Raw genomic sequence first — 27,928 nt, forward strand, 5'->3', positions numbered from 1 at the left:
CATAGAAACAAATCCACACCCTGGCTCCTTCTGTAGTAAACCAATTAGACTCTTAGCAATGAACAGTCACACTTTGACAGTCACACTTTGACAGTCACACTTTGACAGTCACACTTTGACAGTCACACTCACTCTATCCCACTGACATTTGATCAGTCATGCATGCAAACATTGTGTCAGAATACTTAGTTTGTTAGTTAAAACGATTGTAGTAGCTTTAGAAAAAAAGGTACCCATGAAGATTGGATTCATTGAGCCTTCGCCTTGAAGTGTTGTTCCAATTGGATCCATTAGGCTGAAAAACAAAGTCAAGAAAAAGCAGTGAGGAAAAAGAATATGAACCAGATCAGTAAATGGAGCAGCCAGCCGACTGCTGCAGCTGCACTCGAACTGTTCACACACAATGTCAGCTGAAATAAACTGTCAAACACACCATCTCTCCACACTCATACACTCTCTACACCAGCTCTATACACTAATACACTCTCTACACCATCTCTCTACACCATCTCTCCACACTCATACACTCTCTACACCATCTCTCTACACTCATACACTCTCTACACCATCTCTCCACACTCATACACTCTCTACACCAGCTCTCTACACTCATACACTCACTACACCATCTCTCTACACTCATACACTCTCTACACCATCTCTCTACACTCATACACTCACTACACCATCGCTCTACACTCATACACTCACTACACCATCTCTCTACACTCATACACTCTCTACACCATCTCTCTACACTCATACACTCACTACACCATCTCTATACACTCATACACTCACTACACCATCTCTCTACACTCATACACTCCCTACACCATCTCTCTACACTCATACACTCTCTACACCATCTCTCTACACTCATACACTCACTACACCATCTCTCTCCACTCATACACTCTCTACACCATCTCTCCACACTCATACACTCACTACACCATCTCTCCACACTCATACACTCTCTACACCATCTCTCCACACTCATACACTCACTACACCATCTCTCTACACTCATACACTCTCTACACCATCTCTCTACACTCATACACTCTCTACACCAGCTCTACTCTCATACACTCACTACACCATCTCTCTACACTCATACACTCACTACACCATCTCTCTACACTCATACACTCTCTACACCATCTCTCTACACTCATACACTCTCTACACCATCTCTCCACACTCATACACTCCCTACACCATCTCTCTACACTCATACACTCACTACATCATCTCTCTACACTCATACACTCTCTACGCCATCTCTCTACACTCATACACTCTCTACACCATCTCTCTACACTCATACACTCTCTACACCATCTCTCCTACACTCATACACTCTCTACACCATCTCTACTCTCTACACTCACTACACCATACACTCATACACTCACTACACCATCTCTCTACACTCATACACTCTCTACACCATCTCTCTACACTCATACACTCACTACACCATCTCTCTACACTCATACACTCACTACACCATCTCTCTACACTCATACACTCTCTACACCATCTCTCTACACTCATACACTCTCTACACCAGCTCTACTCTCATACACTCACTACACCATCTCTCTACACTCATACACTCACTACACCATCTCTCCACACTCATACACTCCCTACACCATCTCTCTACACTCATACACTCACTACATCATCTCTCTACACTCATACACTCTCTAGGCCATCTCTCTACACTCATACACTCTCTACACCATCTCTCTACACTCATACACTCTCTACACCATCTCTCTACACTCATACACTCTCTACACCATCTCTCTACACTCATAACCTCACTACACCATCTCTCTACACTCATACACTCCCTACACCATCTCTCTACACTCATACACTCTCTACACCATCTCTCTACACTCATACACTCACTACACCATCTCTCTACACTCATATACTCTCTACACCATCTCTCCACACTCATACACTCACTACACCATCTCTCCACACTCATACACTCTCTACACCATCTCTCCACACTCATACACTCACTACACCATCTCTCTACACTCATACACTCTCTACACCATCTCTCTACACTCATACACTCTCTACACCATCTCTACTCTCATACACTCACTACACCATCTCTCTACACTCATACACTCACTACACCATCTCTCTACACTCATACACTCTCTACACCATCTCTCTACACTCATACACTCTCTACACCATCTCTACTCTCATACACTCACTACACCATCTCTCTACACTCATACACTCACTACACCATCTCTCTACACTCATACACTCACTACACCATCTCTCCACACTCATACACTCACTACACCATCTCTCTACACTCATACACTCCCTACACCATCTCTCTACACTCATACACTCTCTACACCATCTCTCTACACTCATACACTCACTACACCATCTCTCTACACTCATATACTCTCTACACCATCTCTCCACACTCATACACTCACTACACCATCTCTCCACACTCATACACTCTCTACACCATCTCTCTACACTCATACACTCACTACACCATCTCTCCACACTCATACACTCTCTACACCATCTCTCTACACTCATATACTCTCTACACCATCTCTCCACACTCATACACTCACTACACCATCTCTCCACACTCATACACTCACTACACCATATCTCTACACTCATACACTCTCTACACCATCTCTCTACACTCATACACTCTCTACACCATCTCTACTCTCATACACTCACTACACCATCTCTCTACACTCATACACTCACTACACCATCTCTCTACACTCATATACTCTCTACACCATCTCTCCACACTCATACACTCTCTACACCATCTCTCTACACTCATACACTCCCTACACCATCTCTCCACACTCATACACTCACTACACCATCTCTCCACACTCATACACTCACTACACCATCTCTCTACACTCATACACTCACTACACCATCTCTCTACACTCATACACTCTCTACACCATCTCTCTACACTCATACACTCTCTACACCATCTCTCTACACTCATACACTCCCTACACCATCTCTCCACACTCATACACTCACTACACCATCTCTCCACACTCATACACTCACTACACCATCTCTCTACACTCATACACTCACTACACCATCTCTCTACACTCATACACTCACTACACCATCTCTCCACACTCATACACACTTTACACCATATATCTACACTAAAAAACTCTCTACACCATCTCTCTACACTCATACACTCTCTACACGATCTCTCTACACTCATACACTCTCTACACCATCTCTCTACACTCATACACTCTCTACACCATCTCTCTACACTCATACACTCTCTACACCATCTCTTTACACTCATACACTTTCTACACCATCTCTCCACACTCATACACTCTCTAAACCATCTCTCTACACTCATACACTCTCTACACCATCTCTCTACACTCATACACTCTCTACACCATCTCTCCACACTCATACACTGTCTACACCATCTCTCTACACTCATACACTCTCTAAACAATCTCTCTACACTCATACACTCTCTACACCATCTCTCTACACTCATACACTCTCTACACCATCTCTCCACACTCATACACTCTCTACACCATCTCTCTACACTCATACACTCTCTACACCATCTCTGCACACTCATACACACTTTACACCATATATCTACACTCAAAAACTCTCTACACCATTTCTCTACACTCATACACTCTCTACACCATCTCTCTACACTCATACACTCTCTACACCACATATGTCAGAGTCAAGGCCCGCGGGCCACATCCGGCCCGCGAGAAGGTTTTTTACGGCCCCTGGGATGATCTTGATTTATTATTAGAACCGGCCCGCAGACCGCAGCAAGCCGGCAGCCCGCAGATCTTTTACACGCACCAATACTACATTTCCCACAATGCAACGGTGACGCACCGAGCAGTAGGCTGCTTCATTTCAATATTTATTGGCACAGCAGTTGTCAGCATCACAGTAAAATTAACTTTCAGATACCCATCAAAAATGGCAAAACGGAAGGTGGACACTGAGAACCGGGGTTTCAAACAAGGTGGGAGTCGGAGTATTTGTTCACGGAGGTAGCTGGAAAACCTGTGTGTCTTCTGTGTGGAGAAAGTGTGGCGGTACTGAAAGAGTATAATCTGAGACGACATTATGAAACGAAACACGCGGACAAAAACAAGAATATGGACATGGAACAAAGGCTACAAAAGGCAGAGGAATTAAAACGAGGCCTCAAATCTCGACAGGCTCTGTTCAAAAAAGCCAAATCACAAGGCCAGGCTGCTGTCAAGGCCAGTTTTATTTTGGCAGAAGAGATCGCTAAATCAGCCCGGCCATTTACGGAGGGGATTTCATCAAAAACTGCATGATTAAAGTTTGTGACGAAGTTTGCCCAGAAAAAAGGCAACTCTTTTTAAATGTGAGTCTGAGCAGAAACACCATTGCCGAGAGAGTAGACCAGTTGTCCATCAATCTAAAAGAGCAGCTTGTGAAAAAGGGTAAAGATTTCATTGCATATTCCTTGGCTGTGGATGAGAGCACCGACATTTCTGACATTGCCCAGTTGTCAATTTTCATCCGCGGAGTGGACTCCAGCCTAAGCGTGACAGAGGAGTTTTTGGCTTTACGTCCTATGCATGGCACAACTACGGGGCATGATTTGTATGAAGAGGTGTCAAGATGTGTAAATGAGATGGAGCTGCCTTGGGAAAACTCGTGGGTTTGACAACCACGGAGCACCTCGATGTGTGGACACAGGAGCGGACTGGTAGAGAAGATACGGGAAAAGATGCAAGAGGAAAACGCGACAGGTGAGCTGACAGCTTATCATTGTATCATACACCAGGAAGCGTTGTGCGGTAAAGCCTTGAAAATTGAGCATGTAATGAGCATCATCACGCGCACAGTTAACTTTATCAGAGCCAAAGGTTTGAATCACCAGTTCAAGGCATTTCTGACGGAGTTAGAAACGGAGCATGGTGATTTGCCTTATCACACAGAGGTGCGATGGCTAAGCCAGGGAAAGGTGCTTCAAAGATGTTTCAGCTTCGTGAGGAGATTTGTCTGTTCTTGGACAGCAAAGGGAAAGACACAACACAACTCCGAGACGAAATGTTTCTGTGTGAAATGGCTTTTCTGTGTGACATTACGAGTCATCTGAATGCAATGAACTTGCAGCTGCAGGGTCGGGATCGTGTCATCTCTGATATGTACAGTACAGTGAAGGCATTTAAAACCAAACTGACTCTGTGGGAGACGCAGATGCGGAAAGAAAATTTGAGCCACTTTCCCAGCTGCCAGACCATGAAAGAGATCTCTACCAGTGCTCCCGAGCGCACAGTTGGCTGATAAAATAGGTATGCTTGCCGCTGACTTTCGACGCCGATTTGCTGACTTTGAAGCACAAAAAAGCAGGTTGGAACTGCTCTAACCCATTTGCTGTTGACGTGGAAAGCTCACCACCAAACCTCCAAATGGAGTTGATTGACCTCCAATGCAATGATGCACTGAGGGCAAAATATGCGGCAGTGGGTGCTGCGGAGTTCGCCCGTTTCCTCCCCGACACAATGCCCCAGCTGCGCATCCAGGCTGCTCAAACGTTGTCTATGTTTGGCAGCACATACCTGTGTGAACAACTGTTTTCTTTGATGAACTTGAACAAAACATCACACAGAAGTCGACTTACTGCTGAACACCTCCACTCAATTCTGAGGATTTCCTCAGCTCAAAGCCTTACCCCGAACATTGATGAACTTGTGGAAAAGATGGGACACCACCAAGTATCACCCTCAACCTCAAACAAGTGAACATTACTGTGCAATCACATATTTAGAGTTTTTACTCAGTTCAAGTTTAAAAGTTAAAGTTTAATATTTGTTTTCACTGCATGTTACTTCTCCTTAAACAAAGTGTTGTTTTTGATTAATAGATTTTTGCACTTTATTTTATTGTATTTCAATCCAATTATATATTTTAAAAATATTTCAGTTGAGTGGATGATAGAAAATTGCTATTATTGTTTTTTTCTTTGAAGTAAATTTAGCCCACTTTTGCTAAAATAGAAAATATAGGCTACTGATGGTGCCTTGAATACCGGTTTCTTTCATTTAATGTTCATGTTATGGGGATTTTTATATAAAGGAAATTTGTCTTTTGTGTCTGTTGAAAATTAAAGATTACTGACAGAGCCATAAGAAAATATTGCTTTATTTATCTGATCATATTGGAATATATTTGTTAGGTTTTCAGTAGGTTCAATTAGGTTCACTAGACTATATGCGTCATTTAAAAAATTTTCAATGAACATTCGAACAGTCCGGCCCTCGGCTTGTAGCTAAATTTTTTATTTGGCCCTCCGTCCATTTGACTTTGACACCCCTGCTCTACACCATCTCTCTACACTCATACACTACAGCACAGCAGCCATATGAAATAGAATGCCTGCAAAAAAATGCCCTCATAAAAAACAGGAGAGCATGCACTCATTCACACACATCTGTTTTTGTGCCTGCCACTAACAAAGCTGTGTGTGAAACACATATCCTCAAACACGTAGAGAGATGCTGGAATAGCTTGGCAGTGGCCTCAGAGCACTGAATATGCAAATGCAATCTCCAACCACTCTCTGCGTCCCACACACATACACAAACATACACATACAGGTTTGGAGAGAGCGATGCTGAATTCCATAGACTCTCATAGACTCTTCTGTAAGTCGGAAATGATTGGATAGGTTCAAGCCACCCCAGCAAATCAGAAGCCAAGGTGAATCACAAGGTGCAGCCTAACCGATCCTTTCAGGTCTAGAAGAGAGCCTAGTGGTTAGGTATTATGTATTCAGGGAGAGAGGGAGAGACAAAGTTGAAATAATCGTTATTGGGTCTGGGAGCCCACAACACAATAAATACTCATACAAAACCATTGTTACAGATCAATTAAAAACACAACTCCAAATCCTCCTCCACAGTAACTAAACACAACAGCCTCTGAATACCCCATATACTCATAAACAGATCAATACTGTTGACCAGTTTATAATTGGCAAACTCAACCCTCAGTCTGTGGATGTGGTGGTAGTGCTGGTAGTGAGACTGAGGGTTGAGTTTGCCAATTATAAACTGGTCAACAGTATTGATCTGTTTATGAGTATATGGGGTATTCAGAGGCTGTTGTGTTTAGTTACTGTGGAGGAGGATTTGGAGTTGTGTTTTTAATTGATCTGTAACAATGGTTTTGTATGAGTATTTATTGTGTTGTGGGCTCCCAGACCCAATAACGATTATTTCAACTTTTCAGGTCTTCCATATTGCTAATTTAGCTGCCCCTAACACTAAATTAAGCAACATAACTACACCCTTTTTTATTTTACCCTGTTTTCTCCCCAATTTCATGATATCCAATTGTTTTAGTAGCTACTATCTTGTTTGCCAATTATAAACTGGTCAACAGTATTGATCTGTTTATGAGTATATGGGGTATTCAGAGGCTGTTGTGTTTAGTTACTGTGGAGGAGGATTTGGAGTTGTGTTTTTAATTGATCTGTAACAATGGTTTTGTATGAGTATTTATTGTGTTGTGGGCTCCCAGACCCAATAACGATTATTTCAACTGTGGATGTGGTGGTAGTGCTGGTAGTGAGACTGAGGGTTGAGTTTGCCAATTATAAACTGGTCAACAGTATTGATCTGTTTATGAGTATATGGGGTATTCAGAGGCTGTTGTGTTTAGTTACTGTGGAGGAGGATTTGGAGTTGTGTTTTTAATTGATCTGTAACAATGGTTTTGTATGAGTATTTATTGTGTTGTGGGCTCCCAGACCCAATAACGATTATTTCAACTTTTCAGGTCTTCCATATTGCTAATTTAGCTGCCCCTAACACTAAATTAAGCAACATAACTACACCCTTTTTTATTTTACCCTGTTTTCTCCCCAATTTCATGATATCCAATTGTTTTAGTAGCTACTATCTTGTCTCATCGCTACAACTCCTGTATGGGCTCGGGAGAGACAAAGGTTGAAAGTCACGCGTCCTCCGATACACAACCCAACCAAGCCGCACTGCTTCTTAACAGCGCTCATCCAACCCGGAAGCCAGCTGCACCAATGTGTCGGAGGAAACACCATGCACCTGGCAACCTTGGTTAGCGTGCACTGCGCCCAGCCCGCCACAGGAGTCGCTGGTGCGCGATGAGACAAGGATATCCCTACCGGCCTAACCCTCCCTAACCCGGACGACGCTAGGCCAATTGTGCTTCGCCCCACGGACCTCCTGGTCGCAGCCGGTTATGACAGAGCCTGGGCGCGAACCCAGAGTCTCTGGTGGCACAGCTGGCGCTGCAGTACAGCGCCCTTAACCACTGCGCCACCCAGGAGGCCTCAACAACACCCTTTTGACTAAACCTGTACTTTAGCCCAAATATAAACAGTTGGGAAGAGAAAACCTCTCCCAGAGCTGAGAAACAAGAAGTGATCAGGTCAACCATCCCAATCAACCTGGGACACTGTAAGAACAGATGTGCCAAAGTTTGCACTCACTCAGTACCAGATACATATTGGTGGCTATAGCTCCATGTATTATCCTCCATTGGAGGTCAGCTGTCCTCTTCTCAACAGGTAGTTTGTATGGTGATCGCCAACGGCGTTTTGGGGTGCACCTGGAACAAACACACCCGCCCACCTCGTCGATTTGACCCCTTCCAGGGAAGAGGCATGGGACACTTTTACACATATTCTGTACATGGCATTCTTTCCAACCTCCTTGAACTCCCCCAGCTCCGGGGTATCGAAGGAAAGCAGCATCCCCAAATTGTCCTTGAATGCCCCCACCGCAGCACTAACAATCAGTGCAGGGAACACATAATCCAGACCCTCCATCCACCGATCAGAATTGGAAGTGTCAGTCACATACTGAAGATGAAGTACTGGCAAGGAGTCACAGACCTCAGCGATGACCTTCCTCAGTAAGCGAGATTACCGGATCCCTGCTCTTTCTCCCAGCTCCTCCAACAATCTGCTCCTTCTCTGCATCAAATGACCCAGCTTGGTACACCCCAGACCTAACAGGCATGAACGTAGGCTGGCTGAACCCAGAGCACAGGACAGGATGGCAGTGTTGTAAAAAAGAGGCTCTTCAAAAAGCCACATCCCTGGTAGCATGCCGGCCTTACAGGACTTGACAAGAACTCTCCAAGCCTGCATGACAGACTCATAGAATGGAGTCAGGCCAGGCAAATCACACCCCTCCAGCTTTAAGAGGAAAAGGTGCTTGTCTAAACCCAAACAGCCTGCTCTCCTCATCAATGTATAGGATGTGTCGACCTAGCTAGAACCATCACTGTACAACAGTCTCTGGGCTCCTTGAAGCCGGAAAGCCGTGATCCTAGAGGAAATGTCCACCAGGCCTTGCCCACCCTTCGTGCAGTGGCACGTACAGGGCCGCAGCTTTAATCCAGTGTTGTCCAGGCCAGAAGAAATTCACAAGGGTCCTCTGAAGCTCTTGTATCAGACCCTTTGGTGGCTGTAAAATCATTAGTCTGTGCCACAGGGTAGAGGCAGCAAGATTATTAGTCTGTGCCACAGGGTAGAGGCAGCAAGATTATTAGTCTGTGCCACAGGGTAGAGGCAGCAAGATTATTAGTCTGTGCCACAGGGTAGAGGCAGCAAGATTATTAGTCTGTGCCACAGGGTAGAGGCAGCAAGATTATTAGTCTGTGCCACAGGGTAGAGGCAGCAAGATTATTAGTCTGTGCCACAGGGTAGAGGCAGCAAGATAATTAGTCTGTGCCACAGGGTAGAGGCAGTAAAATCATTAGTCTGTGCCACAGGGTAGAGGCAGCAAGATAATTAGTCTGTGCCACAGGGTAGAGGCAGTAAAATCATTAGTCTGTGCCACAGGGTAGAGGCAGCAAGATTATTAGTCTGTGCCACAGGGTAGATGCAGCAAGATTATTAGTCTGTGCCACAGGGTAGAGGCAGCAAGATTATTAGTCTGTGCCACAGGGTAGAGGCAGCAAGATTATTAGTCTGTGCCACAGGGTAGATGCAGCAAGATTATTAGTCTGTGCCACAGGGTAGATGCAGCAATATTATTAGTCTGTGCCACAGGGTAGAGGCAGCAAGATAATTAGTCTGTGCCACTGGGTAGAGGCAGCAAGATTATTAGCTACCAGGACCCTTCCCCTATAAGACAGCTGGGGCAACACCCATTTCCACCTTGACAGTCTGGCTCACACTTTCTCCACTACACCCTCCCAGTTCTTTTTCTGAAAGACATCAGAGCCTAGAAAAATCCCCAACATCTTCATCCATTCTCTGCCCCACTGAAGCCCCCCTGGTAACCGTGGAGCAGACCCCGTCTGAAGCTTTGAGAGAACCTTAACATCCTCACCCCCTGTAATAAAAACTGTCACGTCATCTGCATACGCAGACAGTGCTATCGTGGGACCCTTCATTACACCTGGCACAGAGAAACCAGTAAGCTTCGCCCTTAAAAACAAAGCATTGGTTCAATTGCCAGACTATATAACTGCCCTGAAATTGGACATCCCTGCCTGATGCCCCTTTGTACAGGGATGGGGCAACTCAACCCCCCCCCCTTCACCATAGACGAGGCCCCAGCATACAATAAACTCATCCAAGACTAAAAAAACATCCCCAAACCCAAAGGCTTTCATTGTTTTAAACAAGTACTGGTGGTCCACACGGTCAAAAGCCTTCTCCTGATCCAAAGAAAGTAAACTCAGATGGTAAACCATCGATGCCAGGGGCTCGGCCTGTTGAGAGCTGCATAACTGCAGTGGACAGCTCTTGCACTGTAATGTCAGAGTCCAAAGCAGCTCTCTGCTCAGGTCCCAATTGAGGAAGACCATGTAACAACTGTTCAGTACACAGAGTCACAATCCTCCGCCTTATAGAGGGCCGAGTAGAAATCCACGGCATGTTGACGCATTTCACTGTCATCCGTGGTGCCCTTCCCATCAGGGAGACGAAGGCAGACCATCTGTTTACGTTGCGATGTTGACTGTGCTAGGTAAAAATAAACATAAAAAGTGCTAGGAGCATCCATATCCTTGAGGGAAGCGAAACGAGACCTAATCAAGGCACCCTTCAATCTTTCATGCAGAAACGGCCTCAGTTCATGTCTCTTGTCCTGTAAGTTCATGACTAGTCTGGGGTCGTTCTGAGTGAGCAGCTTCAATTCAATAGATTTGATGTCCTGTTCAAGGCCCCTGATAGTCTCTTTAACTTCAATATGAGACAGAGCAGTATACTGTTGACAAAATACTCGTATTTGGGCCTTACCAACCTCCCACCATTGTCTCAAGGACTCAAAATTCCCTTTTATAACCCTCCATTATTCCCAAAACAACACAAATCTTTCACAAACATGACATCATGTAACAATTTAATATTAAAATACCAGTAAGGTGATAACCTTCGTGGACAGGTAAAGTGAATAGCAACAGTAACAATATGGTGATCAGAGAAACCCACAGGAGTAATGGCACACTTTCCAACCCTACTACAGTAGTGCTCAGAAACATACAACCTGTCTAACCTTCCAACCCTACTACAGTAGTGATCAGAAACATACAACCTGTCTAACCTTCCAACCCTACTACAGTAGTGATCAGAAACATACAACCTGTCTAACCTTGCTGCACTGACACAACCTTCATTAACTTTTAGCCATGTGTACTGCCTAACTTTCACATTCCTTACTCTCCACACATCAGAAAGCTCAAACTCAGTTAATAAACCAGACAGACAAGTTGCTGACCGCAGGTGAGGTTCTTCAGCAGTGCAATCAACAGTAAAATCCACTGTACAGTTCCAGTTCCAGTCCCCCCATAAGACCATACAGCCTCTTGGTCACACTGTCTTAAGGTTTCCTTTATTTGATTCAAAAACAACAATACGCTCTGTACCCTTATTAGGAGCATAAACATTAAAAAGAAAAAAACATAACATCCACCTTGACCAATAAAACCCGACCCTTGACAATCTCTGTTGTAGATACCACAGTCACCCCTAAACCTGAGGAAAACAAGATTGCCACCCCAGCACTGAAATTAGCACCATGAGTACATGCTGCCCCTCCCAACACATACCCCAGTCAACCTCATTTTCCTCATCACTATGTGTCTCCTGTAGGAAAACTACATTAAGCCTTTTCTGTTTTATTACTTCTAATACCCAAGCCCTCTTATTCCTGTCCCTTCCCCCATTAATACTGAGAGAACCTACCCTTCTACCTCCATATAGAAAAGAGAAAGGAAAAGCAGAAGAAACCACAGAGAAACCAAAGAGAAAAAAAACACCCTATGAAGCATGATCATCATCATTATTTTAATCTTCTCTTAACCTGACCACGTTTCCCACCACCTTTTGCTGCTGCAACAGCAGTAATACATTTCCTCAAGCGAAACCGCTTCATCTCACTCAATTGTTCTAACCCCACCGTCTTCTGTAACATCACAGCTGAACTCACAAACTTATCAACGTCAAAATAATCTGCCAATTTGACAGATTTCCCAAAAGTTTGATCCAGAAACTCCTCACCAGCAGCTGTCATATCAAAAGAGATATCCATATCCTTCTCCTGATCCTCAGCTGAGGCAACAGACAACTGACTCCCCTCTACCACATCCCTTTCAACACTCCCCACTTGCACCTCACCACTCGTACCAGGCATCTCCTCCACTACCTGGGAGCCTAGCTCCACATGAACCCCAGCACTCGTAGTGGGCATCTCCTCCACTACCTGGGAGACTAGCCTCACCTGAAACTCATTACTCATAGTGGGCATCTCCTCCCCTACCTGGGAGCCTAGCTCCACATGAGAACCCTCCTGCACCTCATTACTCGTAGTGGGCATCTCCTCCACTATCTGGGAGCCTAGCTCCACATGAAAACCCTCCTGTACCCCAGCATTCGTACTGGGCACCTCCTCCACTACCTGGGAGCTTAGCTCCACATGAACCCCCTCCTTTACCCCAGCACTCGTACTGGGCACCTCCTCCACTACCTGGGAGCTTAGCTCCACATGAACCCCCTCCTTTACCCCAGCACTCGTACTGGGCACCTCCTCCACTACCTGGGAGCTTAGCTCCACATGAACCCCCTCCTTTACCCCAGCACTCGTACTGGGCACCTGCTCACCAGTCTGAGGAACTAGCTCTTCAGATACATTTTTTATTTATTTATTTTATTTCACCTTTATTTAACCAGGTAGGCTAGTTGAGAACAAGTTCTCATTTGCAACTGCGACCTGGCCAAGATAAAGCATAGCAGTGTGAACAGACAACACAGAGTTACACATGGAATAAACAATTAACAAGTCAATAACACAGTAGAAAAAAATGGGCAGTCTATATACAATGTGTGCAAAAGGCATGAGGAGGTAGGCGAATAATACAATTTTGCAGATTAACACTGGAGTGATAAATGATCAGATGGTCATGTACAGGTAGAGATATTGGTGTGCAAAAGAGCAGAAAAATAAATAAATAAAAACAGTATAAAAACAGTATGGGAATGAGGTAGGTGAAAATGGGTGGGCTATTTTCCTATAGACTATGTACAGCTGCAGCGATCGGTTAGCTGCTCGGATAGCTGATGTTTGAAGTTGGTGAGGGAGATAAAAGTCTCCAACTTCAGCGATTTTTGCAATTCGTTCCAGTCACAGGCAGCAGAGTACTGGAACGAAAGGCGGCCAAATGATGTGTTGGCTTTAGGGATGATCAGTGAGATACACCTGCTAGAGCGTGTGCTACGGATGGGTGTTGCCATCGTGACCAGTGAACTGAGATAAGGCGGAGCTTTACCTAGCATGGACTTGTAGATGACCTGGAGCCAGTGGGTCTGGCGACGAATATGTAGTGAGGGCCAGCCGACTAGAGCATACAAGTCGCAGTGGTGGGTGGTATAAGGTGCTTTAGTGACAAAACGGATGGCACTGTGATAGACTGCATCCAGTTTGCTGAGTAGAGTGTTGGAAGCCATTTTGTAGATGACATCGCCGAAGTCGAGGATCGGTAGGATAGTCAGTTTTACTAGGGTAAGCTTGGCAGCGTGAGTGAAGGAGGCTTTGTTGTGGAATAGAAAGCCGACTCTTGATTTGATTTTCGATTGGAGATGTTTGATGTGGTCCTTACCTTCTACAATATTATTTTTCTGCTGCATAACATTTCCCTCTGGTACAAGTTGCAACTCCGTGCCCTCAACACGGATAACTTGTTCCTCAGCAACAGGTGCTTGTGGCTGCTCTACCGCTGTCGGTCTACCTCTCCCTACATCAGAGGGCCCAGGCGTTACGATGACCACCTGCGCCCCTCCCTCTACCTTCTCCCTTTTCGGGCAAGCATGTCGCTTATGACCAACATCCCCACACTCAAAACACCATTGACTACCCGTACCAGCATAAGCCATATACATTCTATGGTCATACTTGATTTTAAACGATAACTCTAAAGTCTGCTCCGGTGAGTCCAAACACATAAACACCTGTCGCCGAAATGACATAACCTATTTCAACACCGGGTGTTTGCAACCCAACAGGACAATCTTAGTTGAACTTGCAAACTTCCCAAACCGCACAAAGTCACGCTCCAATAGCTCAATGGGAATAAACGGCGGTACAATGGAAATTGTTACCCCTGTTGATGGAGAAAAAAGCGACGTAACTTGAATAAACATTCCTTTAAGAAGTACGCCATGCTCAACCATCCGATCAACAAGGCGCTCTTCTTTAAGAAGTACACCATGCTCAACCATCCGATCAACAAGGCGCTCTTCTTTAAGAAGTACACCATGCTCAACCATCCGATCAACAAGGCGCTTTTCTTTAAGAAGTACACCATGCTCAACCATCCGATCAACAAGGCGCTCTTCTTTAAGAAGTACACCATGCTCAACCATCCGATCAACAAGGCGCTCTTCTTTAAAAAGTACACCATGCTCAACCATCCGATCAACAAGGCGCTCTTCTTTAAGAAGTACACCATGCTCAACCATCCAATCAACAAGGCGCTCTTCTTTAAGAAGTACACCATGCTCAACCATCCGATCAACAAGGCGCTCTTCTTTAAGAAGTACACCATGCTCAACCATACGATCAACAAGACGCTCTTCTTTAAGAAGTACACCTTGCTCAACCATACGATCTACAAGACACTCTTCTTTAAGAAGTACACCATGCTACCTGGTGTCGCAGTCTCCCTCGACGCTGAAAAGGCCTTTGATAGGGTTGAATGGGCATACCTCTTTCGCGTCTTGGAAAAGTTTGGTTTAGGTACCGTGTTTGTAAATTTGATAAAATCACTCTACAAATCCCCTAAAGCTAGGATTGCTACCAATGGGATTACTTCCTCCTCTTTCCCTTTTTATAGGGGGAACAGACAAGGTTGCCCAATTAGCCCCCACCTCTTTGCCCTCGCCATCGAACCGTTGGCTGAGGCTATTAGAACGTGCCCTGACATACATGGCTTTGAGGTGGGCCCCCATACCCATAAATTATCACTCTTTGCGGACGACCTTATCTTATTCCTAACAAACCCAGAACACTCCCTCTCTCACTTGCATATCCTACTACAGTGTTATTGTTCTTTCTCTGGATATAAGGTCAATCTTGATAAAAGTGAAATCTTACCGTTGTCTGTCTTTGACCATCATATCATCAAGCACAAGTTTCCTTTTAGATGGTCGCCTATGGGCTTCACATATTTGGGCATAATGGTGGATGGTAATCTGAACAACCTCTATAAACTCAATCTGGCCAGTTTGTTGCAAAAGGTGGAGGTTGACCTTTGTAAATGGATGGACTTATCTCTCACTCTACTGGGTAGAATCAATGTAATTAAAATGAATGTCCTGCCCAGGTTTCTATATCTGTTTCAATCTCTCCCTATCCCTGTTCCCGCAGCATTTTTTTCCTCTCTTGACAAGCTGACCAGACGGTTTATCTGGCACGGCAAGACCCCTAGGGTTGGCCTGGATAAACCGACCCTTGATTACAGCCAAGGGGGATTACACCTCCCCAATTTTAGAATGTACTACTGGGCTGCACAGTCTAGGTCTCTGGCTCAGAGGTTTGACAATGGTCCCTCTCCCTCATGGTTGAACATTGAAAAGCTTGAGGTAAATGATGACACTGGGGCAGATTTGTTTTACAAATGGGACAGAAAATCTATAAAAACCATCACAGACAACCCTTTAATCATACATTCTGTCCTGGCATGGTGCAAACTGAATGAGCTGTTCGGACGAGGGGGATTCCTTTCCCCTAAAACCCCTTTATGGAACAATAGATTGATCCCTATGTTTTTCCAGAATAGTAACTTTAGACCATGGTCTGATAAGGGGATCACTCTTCTGGAACATTGTTACGAGGAGGGAGTTCTTATGTCTTTTAATCAACTGAAACAGAAATACCACTTGCCTAACAGGGACTTCTTTAGCTACCTACAACTACGAAACTTTATTAGGGTGACTCTCAAGGGACAATGGAACCTACCTAAGATGTCACCTATTGAACAACTCTGCCATGCAGACCAACCACTGTTCAAGACCATTTCCCGTGTTTACAATGCTCTTATGTCAGGACTAACACTGCCTGGGCTAGATACACCCCGACTTAGATGGGAGAGAGATCTGGGTATTGATCTTGATGAGGATCTATGGAGTGACCTATGCAGGGATGGGGTTACATCCACATTGAACTCCAGATACAGACTGATCCAGTTTAATTTCCTCCATCAGCTCTATATCACCCCATCTAGACTGCACAGGTTCAACCCAGATATGTCCTCCCTATGTTTTAGATGTGGCTCAGATGAAGGAACATTCCTCCATTCCACTTGGCAGTGTTCAAAACTACACGGTTTCTGGCAGGGGGTATGCGATACCATATCCTCAATTCACGGGGTTGCATTCCCTTTAGACCCGGAGGTCTGTCTACTGGGTAACTTTACTAACACCAATCTTAGGCAAAGCCATACTATAAAGCTAACAGAAATATTGCTAGTGATTGCCAAGAAATGTATTGCCTTGAAATGGAAATTGGATTCCTCCCTGCCAGTTGCAATGTGGCTTTCGGAAGTTAATAGTTGTATCCCTTTGGAGAAAATTACTTACTGCTTGAGGAATAAGTTAAAGACATTTTACAGAATTTGGCAACCTTTTATTGACTATATGGAGAATCTCCCCCCACATCTCATTGATTGAATCTATATATAATCCTCACATAATGTTTCACACGTAATGTATATTATGTAGCCTACGGCAGGTGTTCCAATGTCTCGTTATTTTTTAATATTTTTTTTAATTCTTTTTTTAAATTATTGTATGTTTGTTTATATAACTATAATTATAATTTATTTTTGTTACGTTCGTCTGTTACTGTCACTTTGTGCTATCGTTGTCTAATATCTTTTCACTTTTGTTTTGAATGTTCTTAATTGGAAAATGCAAAATAAAATATTTTTAAAAAAGAGAGAAGTACACCATGCTCAACCATACGATCTACAAGACACTCTTCTTTAAGAAGTACACCATGCTCAACCATACGATCTACAAGACACTCTTCTTTAAAAAGTACACCATGCTCAACCATACGATCTACAAGACACTCTTCTTTAAAAAGTACACCATGCTCAACCATCCGATCTACAAGACACTCATCTTTAAGAAGTACGCCATGCTCAACCATCCGATCTACAAGACACTCATCTTTAAGAAGTACGCCATGCTCAACCATACGCTCTACAAGACACTCTTCTTTAAGAAGTACACCATGCTCAACCATACGATCTACAAGACACTCTTCTTTAAAAAGTACACCATGCTCAACCATACGATCTACAAGACACTCTTCTTTAAAAAGTACACCATGCTCAACCATCCGATCTACAAGACACTCATCTTTAAGAAGTACGCCATGCTCAACCATCCGATCTACAAGACACTCATCTTTAAGAAGTACGCCATGCTCAACCATACGCTCTACAAGACACTCTTCTTTAAGAAGTACGCCATGCTCAACCATCCGATCTACAAGACACTCTTCTTTAAGAAGTACGCCATGCTCAACCATCCGATCTACAAGACACTCTTCTTTAAGAAGTACGCCATGCTCAACCATCCGATCTACAAGACACTCTTCTTTAAGAAGTACGCCATGCTCAACCATACGATCTACAAGACACTCTTCTTTAAGAAGTACGCCATGCTCAACCATCCGATCTACAAGACACTCTTCTTTAAGAAGTACGCCATGCTCAACCATCCGATCTACAAGACACTCTTCTTTAAGAAGTACGCCATGCTCAACCATCCGATCTACAAGACACTCTTCTTTAAGAAGTACGCCATGCTCAACCATCCAATCTACAAGACACTCTTCTTTAAGAAATACCACCACCGCTTTATTCATCGCATAAGCAACATTTTCACATCCTACCTTCTCTCCTATGGCGACCAGTAACTCCTCCACCGTGACAGTAGCTTCAGTAACACACCTAAAGCCGTGCCGAAGTGACAGGGACGGCGTCCCCAAAGTCAGGGTAATTTCGACACAAAACAAACAATATACTTAATTCTACCACAACAAGAAAATAAAAATAATAACCTTAATAACCTTAATCATGCATAGAAAAAAAAGGATATCACCAAGAAAAGGAAAAACCGAAAGAAAACCCAAGATGTCTAACTCTACACAAAACTCGCACTTAGCACTCGCTCAAACAATTCCCAGCATGCACCAAACACTCCCAGCATGGAGAGAGGGAGGGAGGGAGGGAGAGAGAGAGATCAACGAATTGACATCAACGATTTGACGCGGACACTAGAAAAGTCTGCAACACCCGGCCTCACCCTACTAGAATCCGAAGTCAAATGTCTACTGTTTGCTGATGATCTGGTGCTTCTGTCACCAACCAAGGAGGGCCTACAGCAGCACCTAGATCTTCTGCACAGATTCTGTCAGACCTGGGCCCTGACAGTAAATCTCAGTAAGACCAAAATAATGGTGTTCCAAAAAAGGTCCAGTCGCCAGGACCACAAATACAAATACCATCTAGACACTGTTGCCCTAGAGCACACAAAAAACTATACATACCTTGGCCTAAACATCAGCGCCACAGGTAACTTCCACAAAGCTGTGAACGATCTGAGAGACAAGGCAAGAAGGGCATTCTATGCCATCAAAAGGAACATACATTTCAATATACCAATTAGGATCTGGCTAAAAAAATACTTGAATCAGTCATAGAGCCCATTGCCCTTTATGGTTGTGAGGTCTGGGGTCCGCTCACCAACCAAGACTTCACAAAATGGGACAAACACCAAATTGAGACTCTGCATGCAGAATTCTGCAAAAATATCCTCTGTGTACAACGTAGAACACCAAATAATGCATGCAGAGCAGAATTAGGCCGATACCCACTAATTATCCAAATCCAGAAAAGAGCTGTTCTACAACCACCTAAAAGGAAGCGATTCCCAAACCTTCCATAACAAAGCCATCACCTACAGAGAGATGAACCTGGAGAAGAGTCCCCTAAGCAAGCTGGTCCTAGGGCTCTGTTCACAAACACACCCCACAGAGCCCCAGGACAACAGCACAATTAGACCCAACCAAATCATGAGAAAACAAAAAGATAATTACTTGACACATTGGAAAGAATTAACAAAAAAACAGAGCAAACTAGAATGCTATTTGGCCTTAAACAGAGAGTACACAGTGGCAGAATACCTGACCACTGTGACTGTCCCAAACTTAAGGAAAGCTTTGACTATGTACAGACTTAGTGAGCATAGCCTTGCTATTGAGAAAGGCCGCCATAGGCAGACATGGCTCTCAAGAGAAGACAGTCTATATGCACACTGCCCACAAAATGAGGTGGAAACTGAGCTGCACTTCCTAACCTCATGCCCAATGTATGACCATATTAGAGATACATATTTCCCTCAGATTACACAGATCCACAAAGAATTTGAAAACAAATCCAATTTTGATAAACTCCCATATCTACTGGGTGAAATTCCACAGTGTGCATCACAGCAGCAAGATTTGTGACCTGTTGCCACAAGAAAAGGGCAACCAGTGAAGAAGAAACACCATTGTAAATACAACCCATATTTATGCTTATTTATTTTCCCTTGTGTACTTTAACCATTTGTACATTGTTACAACACTGTATGTATATATATATATATATATATATATATATACATAATGTCTTTATTGTTTTGAAACTTGTGTAAGTGTAATGTTTACTGTTAATTTGTATTATATATGGGTGGTTGTTGACTCTGAGAGCGCGTCATTCGGTGTGTATATCTAACCACAACCCTCCATCTCTCCGCCTCCTTCCAGAGCTTTCAGCGGTTGTGTTGTGGCTAATAATTTGGCTTTCTGAGACTCTTGTCCAGACCTTTTTCCCCAGCAGGGCACTGTGCTCTAACTTCTCATAGACACATCTCCAGCTCTACTGTACATACTAGACCACTGGAGCCTGGAGCCTGGCAGGAGACATTATTGAGTTAGGGTTGGTGATGGGAGTCTGTGGGTGGGAAAAAGATAGAAGGGAGAGAGAGAGAGAGAGATAGGAAGGCCGACATTGATAGGGTGCTGAGAGAAGAGGAGAGGTGAGGTAAATTGAGATGCTGAATGGGCTGTGGAAGCGTCAGTGGATCAATGAGACACCTGAATTCTTTGATCTCATTCACACTGATAACCATCTTTTCCCCTTCCTTTCACGCTGTGTGTCTCCTCCACTCAGGTTTTTGACTGACACACACACACACATTTGTGCCCACACACACACACACACTTTTTTGACGAATGCACAAATGTGTGTGTGGGCATGGTGTGTGTGAGCTTGTAAGACAGCAGCTGTGAAGGACTACCGCTCCTGTCTTAAAAAGGCCAGACTAATGAGGACACCTGGGGTCAGTGGTTCTGTCTCTGAGCCACCTGCCCAGCATTCCATAGAGCCTAGCAGAGGAGGAGGAGGTGGGCTGAATGGAGCCACTCTGTCATCCAATATAACATCCTCATTTAAAACGCGCTAGACATGATCCTCACCTCAGACAGCCAAGGATATGCTAACAATGTACCGTACAAAGTTCAATTCTATCCAGAGATTGTAAAATACCACAATAAAATGCCACAATATCTAGCATCATTTGTGAAGGTGTACAAATTCCATACCCATGGTCATGGTTAGGGCTGTTGCGGTGATCATATTACCTCCACACCGACAGTCAAAGTCCATCGAAAGTGGAGAGAAAGACGATCAGATTAGAATGATTCTCTCTCTCTCTCTCTCTCTCTCTCTCTCTCTCTCTCTCTCTCTCTCTCTCTCTCTCTCTCTCTCTCTCTCTCTCTCTCTCTCTCTCTCTCTCTCTCTCTGAATTTTAATGCATGTTGCCAAAGCTCACCACTAATGCTTGTGGTAAACATTAAACAAGATTCAGTACATTAACTCTAAATGATGACAGGAACATGATGGCAAACGGCATCAAGCAACATGACTTCTGATAAGTATTGTTACACATTCCTTTTTCAAGGTGCTTTGGGTGTCAATGTTATTCAAATAGGCTAAGGTGGCTAAGGTGGCTAAGGTGTATGTAAACTTCCAACTTCAACTGTATGGGAACTCCTTCAAGACTGCTGGAAAAGCATTCCTGGTGAAACTGTCATCAAGGCAAAAGGTGGCTACTTTAAAGAATCGAAAATCGAAAATATGTTTTGATTTGTTTATCACTTTTTTGGTTACTGCATGATCCCATATGTGTTATTTCATAGTTTTGATGTCTTCACTATTATTCAACAATGTAGAAAATAGTAAAAATAACAAAAAACCCTTGAATGAGTAGCTGTGTCCAAACTTTTGACTGGTACTGTATATATTTACAAAGATTGGAAATGTTGCAAACAATTACATTTATGGAAGCCACAATCTATCTGCAATAAAAAAAAGCTGGCCTACCCCCTAAAATAATACAATAATAATAATAATAATTCCACATGACTGTTGAGTTATCTCCCTTATGCACTGCATTTGTAGTAACCCAACTCACTAACTTGACCATCAGGTCTAATGACCTGGTACTCAGGGCTCTAACGACCATTCAGGTCTAATGACATGGTACTCAGGGCTCTAACGACCATTCAGGTCTAATGACCTGATACTCAGGGCTCTAACGACCATTCAGGTCTAATGACCTGGTACTCAGGGCTCTAACGACCATTCAGGTGTAATGACCTGGTACTCAGGGCTCTAACGACCATTCAGGTCTAATGACCTGGTACCTCAGGTCTAATGACCTCTAACGACCATTCAGGTCTAATGACCTGGTACTCAGGGCTCTAACGACCATTCAGGTATAATGACCTGGTACTCAGGGCTCTAACGACCATTCAGGTCTAATGACCTGGCACTCAGGGCTCTAACGACCATTCAGGTCTAATGACCTGGTACTCAGGGCTCTAACGACCATTCAGGTATAATGACCTGGTACTCAGGGCTCTAACGACCATTCAGGTATAATGACCTGGTACTCAGGGCTCTAACGACCATTCAGGTATAATGACCTGGTACTCAGGGCTCTAACGACCATCAGGTCCTAATGACCTGGTACTCAGGGCTCTAACGACCATCAGGTCCTAATGACCTGGCACTCAGGGCTCTAACGACCAGCAGGTCCTAATGACCTGGTACTCAGGGCTCTAACGACCATCAGGTTCTAATGACCTGGTACTCAGGGCTCTAACGACCATCAGGACCTAATGACCTGGTACTCAGGGCTCTAACGACCAGGTATAATGACCTGGTACTAGGTAACGACCCTAATGACCTGGTACTCAGGGCTCTACCATTCAGGTATAATGACCATCAGGACCATTCTAATGACCTGGTACTCAGGGCTCTAACGACCATCAGGCCCTAATGACTCAAGGCTCAAACGACCATCAGGTCTAATGACCTGGTACTCAGGGCTCTAACGACCATCAGGTCCTAATGACCTGGTACTCAGGGCTGTAACGACTATCATGCCCTAATGACCTGGTACTCAGGGCTCTAACGACCATCAGGTCTAATGACCTGGTACTCAGGGCTCTGACGACCATCAGGTCCTAATGACCTGGTACTCAGGGCTCTATTGTCCCTCTAACCACTCTGACAGCAATGCAAATGCAATCAAAAATCAAATCCAACACTAATCATCAAAACAGTCTCATGCTTTTAAAACTCACCTCACTGTGATGATCAATTTGAAGAAAGAAGCTCAACATCAGGTTGAAACTGAGTGGACAACATGCTCATTGTGGATGTTGTTTCAAAGCCTAACACATCAAAATGGACTTTCTAAGGTGTTGATTCATTCAAAAGGCCCATACTATTAGAGCTTGTGAATACCATAGGCCTATATGTGAGCCCAAGCCCGAACAAAAAAATGGAATTAAATTAACAATTGTGCTGTTATACAATACATAGCCAATACTCCAAAATGCACCAAATTCTAGTAATCGTCTTTGAGTTTGGACTGTAGTATTATGCATACTGGATGGTCTGGTTACCTTATGCTACGCTCCAAAATGTCTATCCTTTAATCTGGGAGAGAACGTATAGGCCTAGGCGATGCTATTCGTTAATTGATTGTGCAGGGCGGCTTACAGAGTTAGCCTACAATTATGGTGAATTTGTATTTGATTTTGAATAGCCTAGTAATAGGGCATTTTTTATATTTTCATAATGAATAGGCTGACACCTTTAGCTAGAGAATATCTCACCACGGTGCGTCTCCATCTCCTCCTCTTTCTCCTTCATTCCTGCTATATGCAATCCTGTGTGGAAGCAGAGTTTTGATGGTTGCCACTAAAAAGAGGAGGAAAATATGAAAATATGATGAGAGAACAGCGCGTGCTGTTCTGAGGCAAAGAACAAAGCTCAAGTTCTTTTTGCAACTTTCTCAAATCATCAATAGCCTGTCGTCGCATCACGCAGCCCATATTTGTTTTGATTTAAGACATTCTAAGGTTTGTATCATTCACGAATAAATTTGCCAAACAACTCTATATCTAGCATATAAATCTACTGTAGCAATTATCAACATAGCCACTTCATATGCCCACTCTCTCCTGGATGGGCAAAATATCCTTTCTATTTTATTCAGCTAAGTTCAATTATATTCTTCATACTATAAAATCATATAATATAAACTAATGACATACTACTTATAAGCATATCTTGTCTGCTAAATGAACTAACCCACAGCCTATGGCATGGCTACAGTCTATGTCATGGGCGCACAGCAAGATAACATACAGTAGGCCAACTTATTTTCAGTTCTTCTGAAATACATTTTCTTCATATCATGTTTCTTTAGACCTGACTAAAATAATAATGGATTTATTGTGATGGTGTAGATTAATGGTATTTATTAGACTTTTATGTTCCAAAGGCACGCATCAGAGGCTTGTATGCAGCTTGTATGTGTAGATGCCTGGAGGCGCTAAACATCTTTATGTTAATTAACTGTCAATTAACGCGAGCCCTAGGCCCGAGCCATGGTGTCCGCAGGTGACAGACAGACAGACGGACGGACGGAGGGACGGATGGACATTTAAACAGACAAACAGACAGATATACATTTAAACAGACAGACATTTAAACAGACAGACAGACAGACAGACATTACACAGACAGACATTTAAACAGCTTTTATCACCTCCCTCAGTGTGATAAGGAAGAGATATGGAGCAGCATCACTCACTGTGGTGGACCACCAAACAGTAGAAGCAGATTGAACATGCATCTAAACCAGCCAGGAGGAGGAATATGGAACTAGCTAGCAGTCTGTGGTTAGCGTTAGCTAATGTTAGTGTTACCTCAAGGCCTCTCTGGGGATGGAGATACCTGTCTGTCACACCTGCCAGGACACAGTTTGTCTACTACACACAGTCACACACAACCGGAGGCTTCATAATACACACTACATGACCAAAAGTATGTGAACACCTGCTCATCGAATATCTCATTCCAAAATCTCATTCCATGGGCATTAAAATGGAGTTGGTCTCCTCTTTGCTGCTATAACAGCCTCCATTATTATGGGAAGGCTTTCCAATGGATGTTGGAACATTGTTGCAGGGACTTGCTTCCATTCAACCACAAGAGCATTAGTGAGGTCGGGCACTGATGTTGGGCGATTAGACCTGACTTGCAGTCGGCATTCCAATTCATCCCAAAGGTGTTTGAGGGGGTTGAGGTCAGGGCTCTGTGCAGGCCAGTCAAGTTTTTCCACACAGATCTCAACAAACAATTTCTTTATGAACCTCGCTTTATGCACGGGGGAATTGTCATGCTGAAACAGGAAAGGGTCTTCCCCAAACTTGTTGCCACAATGTTGGAAGCACAAAATCGTCTAGATTCTAGAATGTCATTGTATGTTCTAGCAATAAGATTTCCCTTCACTGGAACCAAGGGGTCTAGCTACCATGAATCGCTACCATGAAAAAAAGCCCAGACCATTATCCCCCCTCCACCAAACTTTACAGTTGGCGGTATGCATTGGGGCAGGTAGCATTCGCCTGGCATCCACCAAACCCAGATTAGTCCGTCGGACTGCCTGATGGTGAAGCGTGATTCATCACTCCAGAGAACAGGTGATCTTAGGCTTGTGTGGGGTTGCTCGACCATGGAAACCCATTTCACGAAGCCCCCTGATGAATAGTTCTTGTGCTGATGTTGCTCCCAGAGGCAGTTTGGAACTCGGTAGTGAGTGTTGCAACCGAGGACAGATGTTTTTTACTCTCCGAGACATTTCCACTTCACAATAACAGCACTTACATTTGACCAGGGCAGTGCCAAAAGGACAGAAATTTGACGGGCTGACTTGTTGAAAAGGCGGCATCCTATGACGGTGCCATGTTGAAAGTCAGTAAGGTCATTCCACTGCCAATGTTTTCAAGAAGATTGCATGGCTCTGTGCTCAGGTGTGGCTGAAATAACCAAATCCACTAATCATACTTTTGTATATAGAGTGTAATTCATGTACAGTACAAACTTTAATACACACATTGAATTAACTATTCATTCAATGTACATAAATGAAAACACAAATGAATATTTCATTCTGTTAAAACTTCTTCGGGATCAGTGTCCCTTCCACGGGATGGTTGAGCTTATGCGATTAGCATGAGGTTGTAATTATTCTGTTAATGAGTTACATAAGGTTTGGCCAGTTGAACCGTGGCCAGTATGTGTGTGGGAGAGTGGGTGTAGTGTGTGGGTGGAATAGAGCAGTAGCAGAGTGTATAGTGAGTGGCTGGTTCCAGTGGGCAGATGTCCCAGTGGGTGGTGAGAGGAGGACAACTAACTTCTGATAAGAGGAAGTGAAGGCAAAGTGCTGTTGGGAGTACAGCACAGCTCATTGTAATAAAAAGGAAAACACGGGCCACTGAATAAACATGTCATTTTGTGTGTGTCTGACTGCGCGTCTGTCTGTGAGTCTGTGGGTCTGACTCTAGCCCCGTTTATACATGGTGCTAACATGGGTCCGTCCTGATCTTGTCTACATACTGATTGTGCCCACATGTCCAGAAATGTGTCTACACATTGTATTATAATGTGTCTGTTGTCCGTCTGCATTGTCACAAGAGTTCCTGGTCCCTTCATTTATTCAAATGATTTCACAGCTATTCCTTCAGAATAACATTCATTTATTGTAAGACACATATTGATGTAGTCAGTCAATGCCACCTCTCAATGATTTGAGAGGGAGGAATAATGACGATTTAAATGGTTTCTTTGTACAGATCGGTCTACACTAGTAGGATATCCAGACACGCACGATGTGTGTCTGACTACCTCTGGAGTTGGGCAGGATGATCTGTGTCTTTTGAGTGTCTTCACCTGTCAAAAAAAGGTGGGCACAATCGGGAATGTGGACAAGATCAGTACAAAGGACTCAAGTTAGAACCAGGTGTAAACAGGGCTTCTGTATCTATCTGTCTGTCTGTCTGTCTTTGCATCTAACAGCATGTGTGTGTTTGACTGACAGGTCCAGAACATCACCCAGTCCATGGAGTTGCTGGACCTGCGGACCAACAGGGACCTTCAGTATGTGAGGAACACAGAGAGCCTGATGAAGGCTGTAGACGTCAAGCTGAAGACTGCCTCAGACAACCCCCAAAGCCTCAACCCCAAGAGCTTACAGGTAACGCACATGACATGCGTGCATGTGTCCATTCATCTGTACTGAAAAACAATCACACAGGTTTCTACGTGAAGCATATTTCTAAACTGTGTATGTGAACTTTCTGATAAGAACTGTCTATAGGAACATCCTGGACTCTTAGCACAGGCTTTATAACGTATATACTTACAGCTTCCTCTACATCACAACACATAATGACACACTAACACTCACATAGCTTATCTTCATCTGCTATTTCACTGTAATTGAGTCATGTACAGGAGGCAATTTGAGCACAATCTCTCCTGCATTATTAAAACCCCACTACCAAGCGCAAGTGTCTCTCTCTCTCTCTCTCTCTCTCTCTCTCTCTCTCTCTCTCTCTCTCTCTCTCTCTCTCTCTCTCTCTCTCTCAGTTAACAGCCATATATATTCACATTTATCTATTCCTTATCTTCCAACAAGCGGAATCTCAGGCTCCATTATCAGACAGCGTTTCTGTCTTGCTGTCAGCTGGTCCTTTTCACGCGTTTCTTACACTCTGCGGATATTAGATGGACCATAAAATGGTTTGATTAAAAGATGCTTTGATAAATTCTTAATGCGTAAACTTGATTTACTGCTGGGCCTCTGCACGGCAACAGGGATGGGCCTGGGGAGTGGCCCTGTGGT

General features: G+C 43.8%; 1 protein-coding gene across 2 annotated transcripts in view; it reads left to right on the forward strand.

Moving 5' to 3' along the window:
- LOC123999965 (noelin-2-like) overlaps window positions 1-27,928 on the forward strand; it is a 119,764-nt gene that overhangs the window by 82,281 nt on the left and 9,555 nt on the right. For both annotated transcript variants that reach the window (XM_046306024.1, XM_046306023.1), the window contains exon 3: window positions 27,122-27,277. In XM_046306024.1, the coding sequence (XP_046161980.1) occupies window positions 27,122-27,277 (156 nt within the window). The remainder of the gene's footprint in view (window positions 1-27,121; window positions 27,278-27,928) is intronic.

The sequence above is a fragment of the Oncorhynchus gorbuscha genome, linkage group LG16 (assembly GCF_021184085.1).
Source record: "Oncorhynchus gorbuscha isolate QuinsamMale2020 ecotype Even-year linkage group LG16, OgorEven_v1.0, whole genome shotgun sequence".
In the NCBI taxonomy this organism is placed as follows: Eukaryota; Metazoa; Chordata; class Actinopteri; order Salmoniformes; family Salmonidae; genus Oncorhynchus; species Oncorhynchus gorbuscha.